Source organism: Rhamphochromis longiceps, linkage group LG12 (genome assembly GCF_057381845.1).
Source record: "Rhamphochromis longiceps isolate RC_006_pf linkage group LG12, R_longiceps_female_GT1.1, whole genome shotgun sequence".
Lineage (NCBI taxonomy): Eukaryota > Metazoa > Chordata > Actinopteri > Cichliformes > Cichlidae > Rhamphochromis > Rhamphochromis longiceps.
The window spans coordinates 24,084,755-24,104,238 of record NC_140568.1 but is presented as its reverse complement, the minus strand read 5'-3'; the positions used below and the strand labels follow the sequence as shown (position 1 = coordinate 24,104,238).

The following is a 19,484-nucleotide window of genomic DNA, read 5'->3' as shown; positions in this document are numbered from 1 at the left end:
TATGAAATATGAACCAAATGAATTCTCATGCAGTTGCATAACAAATACAGTTTATGCATATAACGGTTTTATTGAATCCACCTGGACGCAAACTATAACTAGCGAGCCACTTTATGATGGAAAGCATGTGTGCACAGTCACAATGTTGGTAAGTGCTGTTTGTATCACAGTTTTAAAGGACCATGTGGTTTTTTCAAGTCACGTATATCCTGCTGCCACTAAACTTAAACAGTTTAAAAAGTGCAAAAAGTGCTGTATGTACTAGAATAGATAAGACCTATTGCACTTGTATTAGTTGTTATTCATTCTAATACACTGTTTTTCAGTTTTACTACAGTACCTTTGCTGAAATTTGAAGCATTTATTTCATGTTCTTCAATTATTAGTTTAGCATCCTGTCTGGAATCAGGTTGGGATCTACCTCATCCTAGGTACTAATATCATTCAAGTTGGTAAATACTTGAATATGTTGGCCAACTAACTGTAACCTTTTCATGTTCCCATTTAGTGCTAAACAGGGAGTGAAGTGTGTTTAAACCTGTTTCTCCAATTGCTTCATATAATGGGAATTGACACTGAAAGGGAAGTGCAGATAGACACATTTCCATTTCTTTATTGTAATGTAATCCATTGTTAATATAAATATTTTTATATTTTTATAAGCATGCAGGGTGACCTGCAGGTCCGCATGCTAAGCATGCTTAGCATGCACGGGTGCATGCAAGGGTGACCTGCATGCAGGGTGACGGTGACCTGCATGCTAAGCATTAAGCATGAAAGAGGGAAAAAATGACATGGTACGAACAGCTTTGGTGGACAGAAAACTGTATTCGTGTTTAAGAGGGACTTTCCAGGGTAATCTCGTCCAAACATGCAGGGTGACCCTGCATGTTTGGACGAGATACAGGTGCACTTGCAGGGTGGCTGTCAGTGTGATCCAGTGGGTTCGTCCATTTACTTTCAACAGGCCTTAGCATGCTAAGCATGCAGGGTGACCTGCAGGCGAGAAAATGAGGGCAAATCTGTTCTGAAAGTATTCTGGCTGTCAGTGTGATCCAGTGGGTTCGTCCATTTACTTTCAACAGGCCTTAGCATGCTAAGACCTGTTGAAAGTAAATGGACGAGCCCACTGGATCACACTGACAGCCAGAATACTTTCTCTGCAAGAACAGATTTGCCCTCATTTTCTCTCCCTTACACTTGGATAAAAACTGGGTATCCACATATCTTGTTGATAAATGGCAAGTAAATGCAAATTCTTAAAAGGCAAAGAATAAGAAAAACAAAGATGGCAAATAACTGAGTATTCATATGCTATTACAAGCATTTGATTTATTTTCTGACTTGTTTTGTACAAATGTTGTAATTAAAACAAGATTGAAAAGACATTTTCGAGAATCTCTTGCGCTCACTTGTCACCCACATTTTTGACTAAAAATAGATCTGCAGTGCAAACGTATCTAGGAGCACACGTGTGAATAACAAGTATGACATCACTGGGTCCAGGCAGCCCTCAGTCCCAGTCGCAGCAACAGCAGTGAAGATGATGTCATTGTTTAACGATGAGCTCGTGCACACACACACAGCTAGAGGCAAAGAGGTGGGTGAGTGGAAACAAAATGGGCCAAAACGGCAACTCTTGTTCGAGTAATCACCCTTAAAATCTTTACTGGCAAAAAGCTTGCGTAAGTCTTTCATCAAGCCACCGGTTCAACAAGCTCCAACATGAAGAAAAACGAACGTTGTAAAAGCTCACATCCACCGTTTTTTGTTTTACACCGCGAAAATATGCAGTAAAGCTACAGCAGGTACATTAAACATATGCAGATAAGCTTCATCTGATGCGATGTTCAAATTAAGCGTCTCGGTGTCAGCAGCCGTCCTAATTTCAGTGACACCTTTAACAAGTAGGGGCGAGTCCAAAGGGATCCAAAGGGTGTAATACTAGATCATATTACATTTCAAAGCTTTAGTAACATTATTTTCCAGATTTTGATTCAAAACTGTCACCCTGTAATCGCAGTTGTACCAGTCAAAGGAGCTTGCAAAGAAAAGCGTCTGGACTTCTTTAAGTTGCTTGAAGACGTTTCACCTCTCATCCGAGAAGCTTCTTAAGTTCTAAGGTCAAATGGTGGGGAGTCCCATATTTAAACCTAGTGGGAGTATCCCCCCACAGAGGGACAAAAGGACCCCCTGATGATCCTCTAATCGCCTGAGCCAAGGTGTGAAACTGGGTGTGGGTCCCAATCAGCCAGGGTTTCGGGTGAGCTCATTGTGAAACCTGACCCCACCTTATCATGCGAATTCCTGAGGTCAGATGGCCCAGGATGTGAGTGGGCGTTAAGGCGTCTGGGGAGGGAACTCAAAACTGGATTATAGATGGCAGACAGTTGGTGTCGTAAACCACCGCCTCTGTTCAAAGATGGTCGCTCACAGTGGACATAGATGGCTTCTTTCACTCCTCTTTCAAACCATCTGTCCTCTCTGTCCAAAATGTGAACATTGGCATCCTTGAAAGAGTGACCTTTATCCATTTGTGACAAACATGAGAAAGCAGTGTCAAGCTGCACAACCAACAGTAAACAGCACTAAAAAAACAAAACAGAACTTTATTTTATAAATGCAAAAGTTTTTCCCCTTATCCTACTTACAAAATATTCACTCTCCAATCTGGTACACCTCAGTGAATACACCCACATATAAGATATTAAAAACCATATGGAATATGTTTCTGCACATAGAACATAAATGTTGTTTCAAGCATGAAATTAAAAGTACTTGATAGTGTTGAATGACATTAAAATCATTTTTTCAGGGAAAAAAGTTCAGTTTTAAAATCATAGCAGCTCTAGCTGGTTTCAGAGAAAAGGTGGCAGTGGCAGATTATAATCTCACCACAATCTGTCAACACCTGAGAACACAGCTAACACAGTCTGCACTAAAATATGTTGCTGGCTGTTATGAACTTTAAACGAAATATACTTTACTATTTTCAAGCAGATTAACATTGAAATAGGCAAAAAAAAAAGCACAAAAAAGCACAGAAACTAATAGAGAAAGGTCTGTCTGAATATATATATATATACATATATATATATATATATATATGCATACACTACCTATCTTAAAAAAAAAACATTAAACATAAAGTAGTGTAAAAACTGAAGTTTTATAGAGAATCAAATACAAAATCATCTCATAAAAGAATTAATGTAATTCTGTGTTTCTGAATTTGCTTTTCTACTTACACAGTCATTTTTCAAAACTCCGATACAGTAACAAGACCTGATAACTATCTGGGGAAAAATCCAAACAGACAGAGATAGCTTGAGAAAAATGGCAGGAAATAGACATGCTGCTGTTATACTGTGCATTCCCAAATGCAGTGACTAGCTGTATTTCTGCAAGACCCTCAGTAAATTTCTTTGGTAGCCTCTTTAGAGTTGTTTGAGGAAGCAACATTGGCAAGTTGGAGGTTCTCCTGGACTGTCCCCTGTTTCTTGTCACGTGCTTCTCCCTCTGTGTGGAAACCAACCATCAACTGGTAAATCACTACGCCAAGAATGGAACCAAGGAATGGGGCAAAAATAGGGACCAGGAACCAGCAGTCTCTAGCCCTGCGGGCAGACAGGATCACACTTATTGCCAGATAAAAAGGGTTAACAAACAGAGAGCAGTGGAAGGGCAATGTGAAGGAAAAATGCATAAAATCTGTCTACTTACGTGAAAACAGCACCCCCCCACCCAGACATAGAGGTGAAAAGACGTGGTCCAAAGTCTCTGGCAGGATTGACTGCATAGCCAGAATTAAAGCCCATGGACAATCCAATGACAAGAACCACAAATCCCACAGTGAAGGCTTCCAGCCCTTGGGGGATAGGGTTGTTGTAAGGATCCACAATGGCCAGAACACAAACTATGAGCGCTGTTGTGCCAATAATCTGTGTTGAGGAGGGGTACAAGTAAGAAGGAATAATGGGATATATCATTTATTATTTCAGAGTTGAAATTATGTGTATGATACATGTTTGAGTTTCAAAAGAGCACCTGATCAAAGAAACCATTGACAAGTGTGAGATGCCTCGCAGGGTAAGTTGAAAATATGCCAGCCGTGTTGTTAATGCTAGTAAAATTAAAACTTCCAGGACGGAGCAACAGAGCATCTAGAGGGATACAAACAATGAAATGTACCATGGATTTTTTTTTTCTTAAAAAAAAACAAGATAATTCTGACTCACCACTGGAAGTCTTCACTTACCATAGTACATGCCAAAAATAATAGCGGAACCAAAAAAAGCACCAATTGTCTGAAAGAGGAAGTACATGGGAAACTTTCTCCAGCGCTCTCTTCCAAGCAGACACAAGGCAAAAGTTACTGCTGGGTTGAGATGGCCGCCTGCAAATGCAGATGTTGACATTATGTCAGTGTGTGCAGTCCATAATCACACAAAATTACAGCCTTGCCTAAAGTAAAGCCACACACACAAACACACACACGCACACCCATAGCTGATTATATCATACACTTCCATAAATCTGATTGATTACCTGACACTTGGCCACAGACCAAGATGCCTAACATGGCAGCAAAGCCAAAGGCAAAGTTGACAGTAAGGAACAAGCCATGGGAACCACCGCTCAACACCCGCTGGGCCACAGCACCACAGCCAAACATCTGAAGAAAGAGTAGAAAAGCAAGTTCAGCTGGATCCTAGTAAGTTACACAACAAAGTACACAACATTATGGTTGTTTCTGTTGTTGAAACAGTTGATATACTGATATATTGACGGTTATATAATCATAGGTTTGACAAGATCCCAGGAACCAAAGGCTTGCAGCCCCAAACCATGACAGAGCCTGGACAGTATTTTACAGATGGCTGTAGACATCCACATCGGTGCCTACCTACGCTTCCACCCTTACACTTAGGCTACGTTCACACTGCAGGTGAAAGCGCATCAAATCAGATTTTTTGGACCCTATGCGACCCATATACGATCATGGTATGACAGTGTGAACGGCACAAATCCGATATTTTCAAATCCGATCTGGGTCACTTTCGTATGTGGTACTGAATCCGATACATATCTGATGTTTTAGAAAGTGTCTGCTGTTTGAACGGTCATGTCGCATTAAATCCGTCTTTTACGTCACTGACACAAGACAGACGCCAATTATCAGCGCCGGAGAAGCGCCCGATAAGACATCGCGAACGCTTCCTGGCCGTCCAGTGAAACTGTTGGGAAGACAACGTTGGAGAAACGTTAACATTTTATTTGTACTGCATAATCTGCAGATTCTGACAGAAATCTGCAACTATCCTTTGAAGCACCGCTCCTCTCTTAAACAGCAATAAGGATCATTATTAGGTTATTTACATTATTATGTAAATAACAAAATAACTTAAAGCAAAAATTGGGAAATGTGAAGTCCGAAGTCTTTATGTTAAGGGCCATCAGTCAAACAATATTGTTTGGTCTGGGTCTAAACAGAGCGCGTTGTGTTTGACGTCTTCTTTTGCGCATGCGGGCCGCTTTGAGCGTTCACACTAGAGCGCGTTTGCTGTCGCATTTTATTTGTAGTGTGAACGAGCAGACAAAAAAAAAATCGGATTTGATCAAAAAATCGGAATTGAGCATTAAGACCTGCAGTGTGAACGTAGCCTTAGACCCTTTCTCATGTGCCGGTGTTGTGCCAAAAAGTGATTGTCTGCCAAAAACTGATTTCCAGTGTTTCTGTGTATTTTTTATGTGTAATATCTTTACGTATGTTCGTAAATAGACTTCGGTGAACAGGGGATACAAAGGGGTTACATAAAGAATTAAAAAATTATCTGTTTTTTAAGTATCTTTACAACTTGTACTTACATTATAACCAATCCGGTCCTTTATCCCCACTTAAAATATTTTTACAGAACTATTGTAATATTTGCTGCCATTTCTGCTGTCCTGTTGGGCAACTTACTCTTACAAAATACATTTTTAATGTTAATGAGATTTTTTTTTACTGCATAAATAAAGGTTATATAAAAGTCGCTGCCAAAAACTGATTGCGGCTTGTATCTTGCTACACGAATGTTGTTTGTGGCTCAAGATGACTTTATGTCATCCATAAGGGATGCATTTGACATATGTTTAACATATTATAGCCCAACAAGTTACTTATAGCACTTTAAATATGAGCAATCGCTTTTTGGCAAATACCGGAAATCAGTTTTTGGCAGACAATCACTTTTTGGCACAACACCGGCTACGGATTTTTAGGCCTGTCACTTATTTTGTCCTCTATTTAACATACACTGCCAGGGCTGTGCGATATGACCAAAATCTCATTTCCCGATATAAGAATTCTATCCCGATAATGATATAAATCACAAAAATGTAACATTTTCTGTAAATTCGGTGAATCTCGGGCAGCTCGTCTTGCGGGAAGTGTTTCCTGCTGCGTGTCATGTAGCTGGAGTCGAGTGTTTTAACCGATGCATGAAACTATACATTTTTAGACATAAGTTGTAAAGTCCGCCGTTTTCTTTGTGAGTATTTATTACACGGCGTGCTGCGGGGAAAAGCCTGTTCTAACGTTTGAGTCTAAGGTTTATTTTTTTAGCACCTGGCGGCTCTTTTTTAATTCTCATCCGTAAATAATCTGCTCTTTCACGTGATTCAGTTTATTTTGAAAAGTCTCAACAGGATCTTGAGCTTTATTGTGAAAGGTTTATGTGGAACATAAACAAGCGGACGCAATGCTGTTACCGTCGTTGTTGCTAACCACAACGCATAAAAACAGGCGCTTGTCCTTCCGTAGTGTGGTTATATAAAATATAAGAGAAACAGAGAACTTTAAGAAATTAATATAGCCACTACAGTGACCATAAAAACGATGAAAAAATATTGCCGTAAACAGTTTATTTTGCGACACCATGAAACAAACAATAGTGTAAAATGAAACGATAGACGTTTTTATATCGTCATCCAATATATATCGTTATATCAAACAGCCCTATACACTGCCCACATGCTCAGATATGAAAAGATTTCAGCGCTTAGGGAATCACTTTATATGTGCAAAAATATTATTTATGCCTGTAAAATTGTGTTCGCAAATGTATTTCTGTGATATGATTCATTTTCATGATTGATTGACTTTTGCACAATACCAGTTTCAGCTACCCAATAATGTTATTACTGACGTGTATCCCCTGATGAATAACTGCACCACACCTTCTCCTGTGCCATCAGTAGTGACACTATGTACTGCTCAAACCCAGGCGCATTGAGATTTGGACTTCCATATTACTCCTGTTTATTAAATAATGTGTGATGCTCTAAATGGCTTTTACTTTGAAATGACATAAAAATAAATATTTTATTTCATAAATACCCAATCAGTAATACAAACACCATTCACTAAAGTTTGCATTATGTGATTTATTGCAAATTGCGCCGAATTTAACACTGAAATATGCCACGTCTAATGCCTGATATCTGAGGAGAATTTTTATAAACCTACAACTTCACCGACTCAAGCAGCCGAGGCCACTTTAAGCACTTGTCCAGGTGCATTATATGTAAACTGCCTTGAGCTCGTGTCAAGATGTTTTTATGCCGTGTCAGCCGACAGAAGCAAATAAAATGTTGGGACTTTCACTCCGGGCCTGATGTGGCTATGCGAATGACTGTTAAGACTTCACATAGCCACATCAGGCCGTTCATCTGGTCCTCATCCTGAATGAATAGAGAGAAGAGACCCACCTATTCCTGATAGTAAAAAACATTTATTTTGTTTTATCATTTATTAATGTTGATGTGTTGTTTACAATTTTACTTTGTTTATTGTATTTTTAAAAAAAGAATCTTAAATGAACTTAACCAAGAGCCAGAAAGAGCAGAGAGCCAGCCAGTTTCCTTTTTACAGTGAGTTGATGAGATTGCAGTGTTTCATTTTTTTAGTCATATTTCTAATTAGAGATCGGATTATCATGGAAAAACTAAGAAATCCTGCAGCATCGTCATGCGGGGAAAAAACTGTAGCCCGAACTTGGCACAGTAATTTATAAGAATGTGGTAAGGATCTGACTGTTAAAGACCATTTGCATTCTCCTGTCCAGCTAATCAGTTGATACACACAGATGTCAGCCTTTAAAAAACAAAACAAAAAAAAAGCAGTCCCTCTCTGGATAAATACCGTGTCTCACCTGCCTCTAACCAAGTCTAACCAGGTCCTATCAGTCCTATCCTATCTCAGTTCTCTGTTAGTTACCTTTGAAACATGAGTAAAAACTGTGCTTCCATGTATTAATTTATTAATTACTCAGTGAATTGTTAGTGCATGTTTACTCTCTCACGCAGAACTACACACACACACACACACACACACACACACACACACACACACACACACACACACTTACTACAAGGATGAGCGTGCCAAGACACTCTGCTAAGGCTTGACGAAGCAGCAGGTTGCGGATCTGGAAGAAGCGGGACAGTTTACCCAGATACTCCTTTTGTCTGCCCATGTCTTCTTGTCACAGGTTGATGACTTTGAGAAATGACACAGAAACGCACACACAGCTTGTAGGGTCTCCTGAGTGCCTGTGAAGCTGAGGCGAGCTCTTAATACATACATAGACCTGGGCTGGGACAGAGGCAAGCCTGAACTTGTACCCACCCTCTGTACCACGCCCCACTGTGTGTCTTGATTCACAGTCCTTCACCTTTTTTCTTACGGAGGCACTTTCTCTTCAACTTTCATGCATATATACACCAATGGACATAAACACAGTTCTTTGCTATAATTTGCCTCTTTTGTAGATGGTGCCAAATTAGAGCAGGATCATTTATATCATGAGGTAATGACTTTCTTTCCTACTTTACAAATGATATCCAAGAAAGTTGATTCCATTTATCTGCACATGGTGCACACTTCTTCAATTTCAGTGGAGTGCAGGTTTCTCCTGAAGTCACTTAAGATTGACCTCATGGCCAGTTGTTAGTCAATAGTGCTAGTTTCGGTGCTTGTGCAATTGTGCTGTTTACAAGGCTGGGAAAAGATGCAGTCAGCTGAGACTGAAGAATTCAGTTCAATGAATGATGAAACGTTTCTCCCACGGAAAACGCCACATGCAGATGAACGGAATCAACTTTCTGGGATTTTTCTTACCCAGTGATTAAGCACACGTCAAGACATTTCGAATAATATTTAATCCTCAACATATTTCCCTCATCAATAAAAAAATTGTTTAGCAAAACATAACTTAGTTGTATCTTCTAACTTAACCATAGTTTAGCTGCCAGCTCAACAGCTAAGAACTTACCAATCATGCTTCTTCTCTGACCTTCCAAAAGTGTCATAGGTTTTTCAGCTGATTATAAACAACTGTTGGTCAGTTTCCCTGTGCAAATGCTCATTGGTCACTTTACTAGAGATGTCTTTGCAACTGTTCTTTAATGTAAATAATCACACAATCGCAACTCAGTGTATTTAGACATGTAGACATGTTGAAGATGATCTGCCGAAGTTCAAACAAAGCATCAAAATAAGGAAGAAACACATTATTTAAGTGACTTTTAATCTGGTATGGTAATTCATGGCATGTCGGCCGGTCTTGAGATTTCCAACAGAACGATCACCAGGGTTTACACAGAATGGTCTGGAAAAGGAAAGTTGGCCAGCAAGTGTCAGTTCACTGGGTGAAAATGTCCCATTGATCCCAGAGGTTAGAGGAGACTAACAATCTGTTTTGAACTAATAGGAAAGAAAAATAACTCAAATTTTCACCCATCACAACCAGAATATGCAAAACAGCATCTGTGAATGCACAAGAAACTTTAAAGTAGATGAGCTACAGCTGCAGAGGACCACACCTGCCAGCTAAAAACAGGAAACTGAAGCTATAATTCATATGAGCTCATTAAAACTGGGCAAGAGAGGATTAGATAGTCTTACAAGAAAATTCAGATCTATCTCACTTGTCTCAATATTCGCAAGCAACATAGATCCTCAGACAAGTTGCCTCTCCATCTATTTTCTGTGTATTCATCTTAACAAACCAATCTCCATTTTTTTTAAACGAGCATAGCCTAAACTGTATAGACTTCAAATACTGGATCTTAAAATATCCATTTAGATAAATGGTCATGTTTTCATATTTTGGATTTGTAAGAGCATGCACACATATCTGTAATTCACACCTATTTACAACCAGTACCAGATCATTCTCTTTCTGTCTGTCACCTTATTTTGTCTGGCATATTCTTTTGTTCATTCATCATACCTCATTTGTCTGGCTTAAGTGGAGGTGTGAGATTATTTCCACTTAAGACCACAACTATACCGGTATTAGCATGGATCCGTGTATAGTAGTATAGTATGTATTCAACTGAGGACTGCTAGGCAAATGTGCATAGGTATACGGGTACTTATTGCACAGAAAAGTTACACATTTAAAATCTCACAATCATGTCAACATCCTAAAAACATTTTGAAAAAGCACTTTTTGGCATGAGTCTGAGTCATTCCAGTTAGGCATCAAATCATAGATGCTGCACAATAGTATTGCACAACATTTAATAATGAACTGTCATGCCACAACCTTTGTGGTGCAATCAAGAGCAGCTTTTAGTTTTACAGGTTTGTTGGGTCTTCCACGAAAGTGTAACGGCATTTTGGTGTAGTGGAAATGCCGCGCAACTGGGTCTAAATTTATATGAAAGTAATAACAGTTTAGTGACAAAATGTAATTGTCACGGAGGAGCAGGGAGGACTCGGCGCAGACTGAAGTCTCAGAAAAACAGGTTTATTTACACACTCCAGGTGCACTATATACAGGTGAGGGAGAAGGGGGCCAGGGTTCCCAGGGGTGCAGAGCGGGGTCGGGAAAAGCGTCCAGAGTCTCCAAACCAAAACACGAGAAATCTGCATACAGAGAACAAGGGTTAGCACGGAACTTTTACGGACAGAGCTCAAAACTGGCTGAGGCTAAAGTAGCACTGACGAGCGTTATTCAATAGTCCAGCGGCGAGGTGCTCTCAGTCACTGCCTTAAGTAGCGGGAGCAAACAGGGTGAGGAGCCACAGGTGATTGCCTACAGGTGGTGGAGACCGGGAGCTCACAATGAGCTCCGCCCAGGCAGCGAGCAGAGAGAGAGGAGAGAGAGAAAAGACAAAACATAACATGTAGCCACACAGGGCCAGCCGAGCAGGCACGGGGACCGTGACAGTAATTAGTTACTAGTGCAGATAAGATTTCTGGTTCCTCTGAAATTGACACAAATGGTGCTATCAAGTGCTAGTGCACAGATTTCAATAAAAGGATGGGGAACGGGGTTGTCTGGCACCACTGTCTACTATACCCATTTTCTAGTGTTTAGTGGATGGTTGGTTAGATGTCAGTGGCCACTGACAGTCATAAGCAGGCACAGGCGTTATTGTTCAAGACCTTTATAAAAGCTCCTTTTCTGTAAATTTAGAAAAAGGCACAAGATAAACTATTCGCAGAAAGAATTACACGTACAGATTATATCTTGTATAAAGTTAGATGTAGGCTTTAAAAAAGCATAACTTACTGTTGGTTAGTTTTTGGCTTAGTTTTTTTACTTTGAAATCTTTTCACTTCAATTTCCCAGCTCAAACCCTACTTAGAAGGCCGTTTTGGAGCCGTATGGTTTTAAACAACTTTTCTTGGAAGAGCTTAGTTCAGAAACAAGACAGTAAAACATGAGCTAACTTGCTGAAATGAGAAGTTTTTACACTGAAATCAGTAGTGGGTGGATTAGTAGAAAAGGCACAAAAAGAACTTCCAGATTTTTAAATTCTACACATTTCTCTGAATAGAACAGATTAATGTTAAAAAGAATTAATGTGTACGTAAGAATTCTGTGTACTTACATTAATTATGGTTGTTCAAGCTGCCAGATTTGGGGTTTTTTTCAAGAAGCATGATGATTGATGTTAATGTTCTTGGTTTATTTAGTCCAGCTATTAATCTGACATCAACTGGTTATGTATAGCTAATAGTTTTTTACAATGCTAAGTGTATTTGATTACCATGTGTTCGACAATTATGTTATGCTAAAATAAAGTGTGTTTACTTAGTCAACCCAGAGCTGTAGTGGTTTGATAAATAAATCATAATTTTTAAACTTTAATCTCACTATATGCTCTTTACATGAGCCAGCAGTCTAGAATGTATCTCTTGCAAAATGTCAGAAAGAGGGAAATGCAAAAAGAATATTACAGCATGTATGCCTTGAGCAAAAATAAAGTCTGGCTAACCCACTATTTAAAGTGTTAATCTGTACCATACAATTATGCATATAATAAAAGAAACAGAGAGAGAGAGAGAAAGAGACATGAGCAAAGAAGACAAACACAGGTAAGTATTCCTACATGTCACAACATGCAATAATTGAAAAAGCTTTTCCTGGAAATAACACTGTCTTCCAGCTGCAGTTCTTGGAATAACTCTTAAAGAATAGCTCAAATGGGTTGCAGGGTAGGCCCAAAGACTACATTAGTCTAAATCACATAGCTGTTTAAAGTTCAGAGTTCAGTATTCCAACACCAATCCTTGGGAATTTGATTGGCATCTCAGGGTTTGAGAAGACATGTTCTAAGGTCATTAATCCTTTAGTCCATGAGAGTGTCATTTGCAGCCTTGGGGACATATATTCAACCTCTGAAAAAGTGTTTCTCAAAAGAGCCATTGTTGCTTTTGATGATATAGAATATTAACAGTAACGAGGGGCCCAAAGTTGAAAAGCCAGACTTGTTCTTACCTTTACAATATTATAATGTATAAATGAGACACCACAGTGACAAACAAAGTATCATAAAATCACCCCAAAAACACAACAGGGTGGGGATCGATTTAACCATGGCCAGTAACAAAAAAGCAACGTTTTACTCTCTACTGTCCACAGACATTTACAGGTGTTGCTATGTAAAAGGAAAACAAAACAAGTGCACTTAAAAGGCTCAAAAAAGGGAGTATCTTATGAACACATGTTATAACTTGACAATTGCTCAGTCTGAGAGTCTGCTTCTAGGAATTCTCTTCTTATGCGTTTCTAAGAACCAAGTCTCTTTCTTTGACAGGGTGTTGGCTCCAGCTCCGTGACAGTTTTCGGAATGGGTTGGTTAAATCAAAAGCGTACTTAGATACAAACAGCACAGCAGCTGATGGTGCAAAGTAATCCAAATTTTGCAACTGTCCAGCCTTGAATGCTAATGTCTTCATGGCTATGATTAGCATCTTTGGTTTTGATAACACACATTCCCACAGTTTCTATAACAGATGCTTGACTAAAGATTGTCTGTGGCCAAATGAGATTCAACAGAACACTTGCAATGCTCATAGAGCATTCCACCAAATGTTAGTTTAGTTTTTTAATAATGTAGATCTCCTGAGAAATAAAAACTTCTATTTATGAAGCAGGAATTAAGACAAACCACCACCCTGCCATGTACCTTTTCCTCCACAGAAAAATCTACAAAAACCATAAAAAATATAAAAGTAAAATGCAACGCTGTTGGGAAAAGACCAAAAAATAAATGGTGCAGAAAAATGTTAATCTGGTGATAAAGCGCACAGACCCATAAAATAAACATCTATGTTCCAGTAGATTTAATCAGTGGTGGCCACATGTTAAAGCTCTGAATTCTCTGAACCGAATCAACATTAAAACGTATTGTCCCACAGGAGACAAGGGAATAACTTTAGTTTGTCAGTAAATCAAAGTTTAAAAAATGTAATTGATTCAACAGGTATTCTTGGTGTTCTAGTATCTATCCATTCTCTTCCCCATGCAGAGCCTATTTCAACTACCACAGGGCAATAGGTGGGGTGCACCCTGGACAGATTCCAGAAAAAAAAAAACATAGACGCTTCTCCTCCTCTGAGGGTGAATATTGTACACACCTGTATAAAAAGAATATTGTATTTAAGCAACAGTTGACGTAAATTTAATTTCATATAAATTTCATATTAAATGTATCATTTTATAACAGTATTTGTATTTACATTGCATGTACATGACATGCAATGTACAGGTGTGTACAAACAGGTACTCAGAGACACACGCTATCTTGGTTGGCTGCTTCCTCTAAACATATCATGCATTATCAGTCTTGTATGTTGCTCAGTAACATCCATCCATCCATCCATTTTCTTCCACTTATCCGGGGCCCGGTCACGGGGACAGCATCCCAAGCAGAGAAGCCCAGACCTCCCTCTCCCCAGCCACCTCCTCCAGCTTATCCAGGGGAATACCAAGGCGTTCCCAGGCAAGCCGAGAGATATAATCTCTCTAGCGTGTCCTGGGTCTGCCCTGGGGCCTCCTACCGATGGGACATGCCCGGAAAACCTCGCCCAGGAGGCGACCAAAGGGCATCCTTGTCGGATGCCCTAACCACCTAAACTGGCTCCTTTCAATGTGGAGGAGCAGCGGCTCTCCCGGTTGGCTGAACTCTAAAGGAGAGGCCAGCCACCCTTCGGAGGAAGCCCATTTCCGCCGCTTGTATTCGCGTTCTCATTCTTTCGGTCACTACCCACAGCTTGTGACCACAGGTGAGGGTAGGGGCATAGACCGACCGGTAAATTGAGAGCTTCGCTTTTACACTCAGCTCTCTCTTCACCACAACAGACCGGTACAGCGTCCGCATCACTGCAGCCGCTGCAACATTCCACACATCTCCTCTACACATCACTCACTCACTTGGACACTAGAAGGGGGAATTATGTTAAAATGCTCTTCATACACTACAGCTCTGCATTTAACACCATAATTCCCTCCACACTCACCACCAAGCTGGAGCATCTGGGACTCAGCTCATCTATGTGTCAGTGGATCTCCAACTTCCTAACTGGCAGACCACAGGCAGTAAGGATGGGCAGACATGTCTCAGCCTCCACCACTCTCAGCACTGGAGCCCCCCAGGGGTGTGTTCTGAGCCCCCTGCTGTACTCTTTGACTGTGTGGCCACTACCAGCTCCACCACCATCATCAAGTTTGCTGACGACACCGTCGTGGTGGGCCTGATCTCTGATAACAACGAGACGGCCTACCTGAAGGAGATTAGGAATCTGGAGAACTGGTGCCAGAGGAACAACCTCCTTCTAAACGTCAGTAAGACAAAGGAGCTCCCTGACCTGCACTCAATCTACAGCAGGCGGTGCTGGACCAAGGCCAGGAAGATCGTGAAGGACCTCAGCCATCCCAACAACAGACTGTTCTCTCTGTTGAGGTCAGGAAAGCAATTCCGCTCCCTGAAGACCAACACAGAGAGACTGAGGAGGAGCTTCTTCCCGCAGGCGATACGGTCTCTCAATCACACCACCACACAGTACTGACCCACACATACAGTTGTTACACACACACTGGACATTCTGGACATTGTTTTCACTTCATCACTTAAATCACTTTAAGCATATTTGCACCGCACAAGACATAATGTGGATTGCACAACACTGGACATTATATTCTTCATTTCAAGTTAATACTTGTACAGCTGCTGTTATTGTGTATATATTTATTTATATTTCTTCATACATTCTTATATAGTTCTATATTGTGTATTTTGTTGTACAGTTATTTTATTTTCAACTTTAATTTACATATTTTATCTTATTCTTTCCCAGTTAAATTTACCCTTTTTAATTTTTCATATTTATTTCCTATCTTATTCATAGCCTTTTCCTTTTTTTGTTTTCTTTAGGTCACAAGCAGTTGTCCAAGCATTTCACTACATATCGTACTGTGTATGACTGTGTACGTGACAAATAAAATTTGAATTTGAATTTGACATTCAATATTTATAATTTACTGTTACTTGTGCTTATGTTGGCTGTTGCTGTGGTTTGCCTCTTGTGATGTTTTCTTTTTTCTTGTTTTTTTTCAACAGGTGATTAAACAGATTTTCAGTGTCCTTTCTCTCTGTCTCTCTTCTCCTCTAGTTTTCTTTCTCTCTCCATCGTTAACTCAGTTCCCAATTTCTTTCTCTTTCCTGTCCCCCAGCCCAGTCCATTCTGACTGCAAAAATGTAAAAGTTAAATAAATAAATAAATAATAAAGATCGATTAAACTATGACAACAAAATCCACCAGTATACCAAAAGCTGTAATGATCCACTCAAGAAAATAAATCTGTTGGACATTTGTCTTTGCCTTCAGACAGTAATTCTGATTGCTACAGTGCTGGACAGGCAAAAAAAAAGAAAGAAAAGAAAGAAAGAAATTAAACTTGATTAGACCTCTCGTCTGTGTGTGTGGGTCAGTAACAAGAAAAATAATACAGTTTGTCATATACATGCAATGTAAATACAAATACAGTTATAAAATTATACATTAAATATGAAATTTATATGAAATTAAATTTACATCAACTGTTGCTTAAATACAATATTCACCACAATAATATAACTAAATCAGAACTTCCTGCTTAAGCTGAACAAAATAAACCAACTCCAATCAATAAGGTGCCACTTATATTTATTTATTTATTTAATTATTAATAAGGAACTCCATTAGCTTCCACAACAGTGGTTGCTAATCTTTCTGGGACCCAAGCCATCAAATATAATCCAATAAAACATTATGGTAGCTAAACACCATTGCCAGAGATGCCAACAGGATCAACAAACTAATTCACAAGGCTTTAACCATTATTGGCCGGAGTCAAAGAGGAATAGGAAGTCACTGCAAAAACTGCTCTCAATCATAGAAAATACATCCCATCCACTCCACTTCATGCTGCTGTGAAAACAGAGTTCATTCTCCCTCAGGCTTATTTAACCTGGCTGTAATAAAGAATGCTTCAGGAACTCATTCCTGCTGTTTTCTGGGAAACTGTACAATGATTCTTCTGTCTGTACCATACCTTATTGCAGCTGTTTTAGATTTATCTGCACAAAATATCTATTTGTGCAATTTGCTCTTCTCTCTGGCACAATCTCAACACCTTACTATACATCTCTGAAATGGTATTCCCAAGCTGGTGCTATTCAGTTTAAGTCTGTTCCACACTAAGTGAGCCTGTGGCACTTTCACTTTCACTTTAGCTATGTTGTTTATGTGCTATGGACTGCACTATTTTTATTCTTTATTCTGCTGCTATAAAACTATCATTGTCCTGGTAACATTTAAACTGATATGTTCTGTATTTATTCAACCAGAAATGATAAGTCTCTTAAAACATGCAGCACATGTTCCTGCATGCCATAATATCCAAGAATGTGTGTTTTTCTCAGAAAAAGAAATGCCTTCTAGCTGCAGGTCTTTGAATACCTGTAATGTGAACATTGGTTCAAGAGGGCAGGGCTCAAAGGTACATTATAAAAAACAGCACAGCTGTCTCCTTTGCAGAGCAATTCAATATTCCAAAAACTGACATGTGGTATGTGACTGGCATTGCAGGGTTTGAAAAGACATGTTCCCCTGCTACATGTTTTTTTCCTTCTTATCCTGGGATAAAGTATCATTTGCAGCCAGGAGAACATATAATTCTGGATAACAGTTTCTCAAAAGAGCCATTGTATGGTTGTTGATAGTATGTAAAAGTGCAAACTTAATGCTCATTAACATTAACAGTGGGCCAAAATTGGAAAGACGTGTTATTACCATTACAATATTATAATGTACGAATGTAATGCCATAAAATGACAAAAGAAATGCAAAATAATACCACACAACTCTGAAAGGATAGGGGTCACATCAACTATAGCATCAATCAATAGCCAGTAACATTAATTTAGCTTTGAAGAGGGAAAAAGGTTTCACACTAATGTAGAAGTACAGAGTGGGCCATTTATATGGATACACCGTAATAACATGGGAATGGTTGGTGATATTAAAGTCCTGTTTGTGGCACATTAGTATATGTGAGGGGGCAAACTCCTCAAGATGGGTGGTGACCATGGTGGCCATTTAGAAGTCGGCCATCTTGGACACAACTTTTGTTTTTTCAATAGGAAGAGGGCCATGTGACACATCAATCTTATTGGTAATGTCACAAGAAAAACAATGGTGTGCTTGGTTTCAACGTAACTTTATTCGTTCATGAGTTATTTACAAGTTTCTCTTCGTTCACAGCCATTGACATGTCGAAGAGGTTAACACGTGAGGAGCGGATCGAAATTGTGTTGATATCTGGTGAACGCAGTAACCAGGTCATTGCAGCAGTTTTCAATGCAAGACACCGTACGAGACCACCCATCTCCCATGCTACAGTTAGCAAACTGCTTGCTAAGTTTCGTGTAACTGGTTCAGTGTTGGATTTGACAAAATGTGGACGCAAGAAAACTGTTACTAATGAAGAAACATCAGTTGCTGTCCTAGCTTCATTCAGCAAGACCCCACAGCGTAGCACTCGCTGCATGTCACTGGAGAGTGGCATTAGTCGAACATCCCTTCTGCGGATATTAGCTACTCACAAATGGCACCCTTACAAACTCCAGCTACTGCAGCATCTCAACGAGGATGACCCAGATCGGTGCACAGAATTTGCAGAATGGGCAAAACAAAAACTGGAACAGGACCCTCAGTTCACGCAGAAGATTTTGTTCAGTGATGAGGCAAACTTTTATGTGAATGGTGAAGTTAACAAACAAAACCACCGCTATTGGTCTGACACTACCCCACATTGGATGGATCCCTCCAAGACTGTTGGAACAACAAAAGTGATGGTTTGGTGTGGTATATGGGGTACAACGATAGTGGGTCCATTCTTCATCAATGGAAACCTCAAGGCCACTGGATATTTGAAATTGCTACATGATGATGTGTTTCCCTCTTTGTGCAGTGAAGCTGGCACGTTCCCTGAGTTTTTCCAGCAAGATGGTGCACCACCACATTATGGGTGCCAGGTCCGAGCATTCCTAGATGAACAGTTTCCTGGAAAATGTATTGGTCGTCGTGGGCAGTTGAATGGCCCCCAAGGTCTCCCGATCTGACCCCCTTAGATTTTTATCTTTGGGGTCATCTGAAGGCAGTTGTCCATGGTGTGAAGATACGAGATATGCAGCACCTGAAACTACTGATACTGGATCCCTGTGCTGGCATTTCTCCTGCGGTGTTGCTATCAGTGTGTGAAGAGTGGGAGAAGAGGGTTGCATTGGCAATCCAACACAATGGGCAGCACATTGAACACATTTTATAAGTGGTCAGAAACTTGTAAATAACTCATGAAAGAATAAAGTTACGTTGAAACCGAGCACACCATTGTTTTTCTTGTGACATTACCAATAAGATTGATGTGTCACATGGCCCTCTTCCTACTGAAAAAACAAAAGTTGTATCCAAGATGGACGACTTCTAAATGGCCACCATGGTCACCACCCATCTTGAGGAGTTTGCCCCCTCACATATACTAATGTGCCACAAACAGGACTTTAATATCACCAACCATTCCCATGTTATTACGGTGTATCCATATAAATGGCCCACCCTGTAGATTCACTAATTGTGGTATGTAAAATAAAAACATTTA

At 39.8% G+C, this 19,484-nt stretch overlaps 1 protein-coding gene across 2 annotated transcripts; it reads right to left on the bottom strand.

The window, feature by feature from the left end:
• Positions 1-1,350: 1,350 nt before the first annotated feature.
• On the bottom strand, positions 1,351-8,644 carry LOC146657288 (aquaporin-3-like). 2 transcript variants are annotated; one of them, XM_085425269.1, is made up of 6 exons: positions 8,495-8,644; positions 4,549-4,675; positions 4,259-4,396; positions 4,048-4,163; positions 3,724-3,941; positions 1,351-3,617 (listed from the first exon to the last, which is right to left on the bottom strand). In XM_085425269.1, exons 1-6 carry the CDS (start codon positions 8,627-8,629, stop codon positions 3,413-3,415), a joined length of 939 nt encoding a protein of 312 aa, XP_085281395.1. In that variant the 5' UTR covers positions 8,630-8,644; the 3' UTR covers positions 1,351-3,412. The 2 variants fall into 2 exon arrangements, with proteins under 2 accessions (XP_085281395.1, XP_085281396.1); XM_085425270.1 differs by having other exon boundaries at positions 1,356-3,617; positions 8,412-8,615.
• Positions 8,645-19,484: the final 10,840 nt, after the last annotated feature.

What these genes read in the sequence shown, in the direction of transcription:
- LOC146657288 (XM_085425269.1), bottom strand. Translation starts at nt 8,629, where the DNA reads ATGTATGTATTAAGAGCTCGCCTCAGCTTCACAGGCACTCAGGAGACC. An exon ending in CAGACAAAAGGAGTATCTGG is followed by an intron (nt 4,676 to 8,494) that starts GTAAACTGTCCC and finishes CTCTTTCTTCAG; the next exon opens with ATGTTTGGCTGTGGTGCTGT. An exon ending in TCAATGGTTTCTTTGATCAG is followed by an intron (nt 3,942 to 4,047) that starts GTGCTCTTTTGA and finishes TCCTCAACACAG; the next exon opens with ATTATTGGCACAACAGCGCT.